The sequence below is a fragment of the Lissotriton helveticus genome, chromosome 7 (assembly GCF_964261635.1).
Source record: "Lissotriton helveticus chromosome 7, aLisHel1.1, whole genome shotgun sequence".
Classification (NCBI taxonomy): Eukaryota; Metazoa; Chordata; class Amphibia; order Caudata; family Salamandridae; genus Lissotriton; species Lissotriton helveticus.
Genome location: NC_136068.1, coordinates 836,824,764 through 836,828,385, shown reverse-complemented (window position 1 = coordinate 836,828,385; position 3,622 = coordinate 836,824,764). Strand labels below are relative to the sequence as shown.

At 47.3% G+C, this 3,622-nt stretch overlaps 1 protein-coding gene across 1 annotated transcript; it reads right to left on the bottom strand.

The window, feature by feature from the left end:
• Positions 1-687: 687 nt before the first annotated feature.
• Positions 688-2,568, bottom strand: PURA (purine rich element binding protein A). The gene has a single exon (XM_078653330.1). The coding sequence runs from the start codon at positions 2,270-2,272 to the stop codon at positions 1,418-1,420; it is 855 nt and encodes a 284-aa protein (XP_078509456.1). The 5' UTR covers positions 2,273-2,568; the 3' UTR covers positions 688-1,417.
• Between the last annotated feature and the right edge of the window lie 1,054 nt (positions 2,569-3,622).

The window sequence follows — 3,622 nt, the reverse complement described above, 5'->3', positions numbered from 1 at the left end:
TTTTAAAAATATATTAATATTTTACGATATAGCACCAGTAAGTTAGTTGTCCATTTAAAGTACACACTTAATACCAGTGATAGTATATTAGAAATATGTATATCGCTTTGGAGAAAGGTAGTTGACATTAAAACACTATGTACATGGCAACTCGGCACCCTCACTGTTTCAGTTACATACTTACTGCACCCTGTAATATACAAACATATGGTCTTCTCACTAAGTCACATCCAAGTGTGTTTGTGCAACCAACATGAGCTAACATCACACTGTAGCTACTTGAAAATAACTCAACATAACACGTGGTTTTCCCCTTTATGGGGAATGCTCAATGCATGGCTCAGATGTACCATGCTTAGCTTTAGAGCTTGGTGCGCGAGGCAATATTGCTGCTAACATAAACCAAGTAGTACATTTCTGGGTAATTTAGAAACAAGAGTCCACATACAAAGAGCACCTGTGTTGAACAATTTCTGGGAACTGGTGCAATGTTAGTACCGTAGCGTTAAGTGTTTGCACTTGAAGATAGATCAATAAATTATTTATATATATATATTTATATATTAGTACAATACATGTCAATAACAATATGATTATCTAGTCATAAACAAACAGGTTCGTAACATGTTAGGGAGGTTTTGCTTTTAGCTGAAAATGGCTAAAACGTAAAAATCACAACTTAGCAAATTTCTTTTAAATGCCTTTTTTAATAATTTCTTCATGTTCACAGAAGTTTCACTGACCAGTTTTATATGTTTACGGTCCAGATGCAATGCATATTGTATAAAAGAAAGCACTTATCGTTTACCTTGCATGAATAAACCTACGTACCTTTAACTCTACAAACTTCTGCATAACATTTAGACAAAGCTCAGACACACAGCATGCCTAGCCCTCATATACTGTATATATACACATCTCTAATCACAGGTATATAGGGTGTCAAATATACTATAACCTCCATTAAGGTTTGAATTTTGGTAACAAAATGAGAAAAACTAAAAATATTATTTACGTGTTCTAAAATATCTCTTTTTTGTGCTAAAGTCAAATGTTAGCTCACATGAAAAGGACTCTTTTTTATATAACTCAGCAATATTATCTGACCATTGCAAACACTTTAATAATAATAGCTTAAACGTGTACAAAAGTTCTTGGTTAATTGGGGAAATAAACACTCAGTTCTTTATATTTGTAATCAAGTAGGAAACACAGTTCATATATGTTATTACTTTGTTTTTAGCAGCTGCTTACTGTTTATAAGGTGGATAAGTGGACAACATCCAGCGATGGGTGAGAGTTTAGAACTGTCAGTCTGTGGAGGTGTTGTGGGTGGCGCTCCCTTGGAGTTAACAGTTACATTTTAACTTTCTTTTTTACAGTACAGTTTGTGGGTTTCATATTTTTTTTACAATTATCAATCTTCATCCACGTCGTCCCCGTGGGCTTCTTCCTGTTGCTGTTGATGCTCCGATGCCCGCTTCTCCCGTTGCTTTTCCTGGATCTTCTTCATTTCCTCGGCGTATTTACAGAATGTGTGCCCAAATTTGGCCCAGACTTTGTAGGGGACGGTGATGGAGTTGCGATAGGTGGGCTTCACCTCGCTCACCCGCATGAAGACCCCGTATTTGTTGGAGCCCACGTCGAAGAAGAAGCGCTTGTTGTCCACAGTCAAGGAGGTGCCCTCGGGCAACTCTGCGGGCTCCTCCTCCACCCCATAGTCGTCGATGAGCTTGGCCAAAGCGTCGCGAAACTCGATGAGTCCCTGGGCCGGCAAGGCGATGGTCTGGCCCTGCGTGGAGCCCAGGCCGGGCCCCCGGTTCACTGTCTGGCGGATCCGCAGGAAGCGGCCTCGCTGGTTCTCCTTCAGATCCATGTAGTATTTCCGATTCTCCCGCACCAGGAACTCGCTCTTGAGCGCCCGCCGCGGCTCGTCCTGGGCCATGTCGGGGTTGCTTGGCCCCAGCTGGGCGTAGTGCTCGATGAAGTCCCCCAGGTAGTCGCGGAACTCCACGGCCACCGACATGGAGAGCGTCAGGCGGCTCTTGTTGCCGCCGGCCCCGACCTCGGCTATCTTCAAGAAGCGGCCCTTAGCGTTCTGCTTGACGTCCAGGTAGAAGCGCTTGTTCTGGATGTCCACCCGCTTGGAGGCCAGCTCCTGCGTCTCGTGCTGCAGGCCGGAGCCCCCTCCGCCTGCCGCCGGGTGCAGCGAGCCAGGGCCCGAGCCCATCGCCGCACCCCCTTGCTCGCTTCCACTGTCTCTGTCCGCCATGATGCCTCCTCCTGCCTTCTTCCCCTCCGCCTTCTGCCGCTCCTGCTGCTGCGCCCCCACACGGCCAGCCGCTCTCGCGAGATGCGCCGAGAGCAGAAGACAGACTGCGCGAGCCGGCGAGAGAGAGAGAGCGAGCGCGCTCGAGCCGGCTTCCCAGGGATGACGGGGCTGTCAGGAGCGGCGGCAGCGGCCGAAGGAAGGAGGGCTGGGGACGGCAGCAGCAGGTCAGCCGCCGCACGGGGGCAGGGCGGCCGACACGGAGCCGCTGAACACCGCCCGACATTAAACCCAAGGCCGGACACGGAAGTGCAGAGACTCCAGTGCAGGCCATGACAGTAAAATAGAGGCAGGAGTAGGACAACTCATGTCATTGAGAATCAGAAGCAGCAGCAGCACACATGACTGAGGCAGCAGCACGCCGCCCGAGATAGAAGTGCAAAGACCGCAGCACAGTGCGTGCTCACTGAAATAAAAGCAGCACAGCCTGACTTTAGGCATAGGCGACACATTACAAAAATACAGACATTTAAAATACAGGGAGTACAAGCCAAAGCCTGACGACACTAAGCCCACGGATATCTGCACAGTGAGTGACCCAGGCACCACAAAGCAGTTCGCGGCGTCTGTAACCAACGGAAATCTGTACAGTGAGCCGCACTAAAAGACAGAGGGAGTAAGGTGCCTCATAGTGAAACTCAGAAGCAGTAACGCACTGCGTCACACAAAGCTCGAGGACAGTGGCACAAGGACTGTCACGGAAAGAGGCCGCATGGCAGTGCATCATGCACGCCGGTAAAACAGGCTGAACCTAGTCTGCCAATAAAATTCAGGCATATCAACACAACATCTGACACTAAAACCTAAGGGCAGCAGCGCCCGGCACCTAGTACCCAATGGCATCATCGTCTAACACTAAGCTCACAGACAACCCATCATCTAGGCCTAAGGCACAAATGTATAAAGACATTTTCTCCCACTAAAATTAAAGATCAGCATCACGTTGTTTGACATCACTACATGGACAAAATTGAGCCTGCAGCAAGCACAAATGCATGCAGTGTTCCATACCTTGCAATACACATATACACCTATCTTTATAAGTTCAAAACTGCCCCGATTTGATAACCTAGGGCACTTTTTTTAGCCATCTAATCGCCAAATGGGCCACCTTTATTTTAGTGCCCAGGCCTATTTCCTACCCCAATCTGACCTTGAATATACACTGATATAACAAGAAAGCATGTGTCGGTAAAACAATGTGGCCTGCAGCAGGGAAACAGTTCAATACTCCACCTATATACACTGGGTCAGCACCACCAAAGAGAGATAAACATAGGAGCAATCACTTCT

Coding starts and splice junctions, on each gene's coding strand:
- PURA (XM_078653330.1), bottom strand. CDS start 2,272: ATGGCGGACAGAGACAGTGGAAGCGAGCAAGGGGGTGCGGCGATGGGC.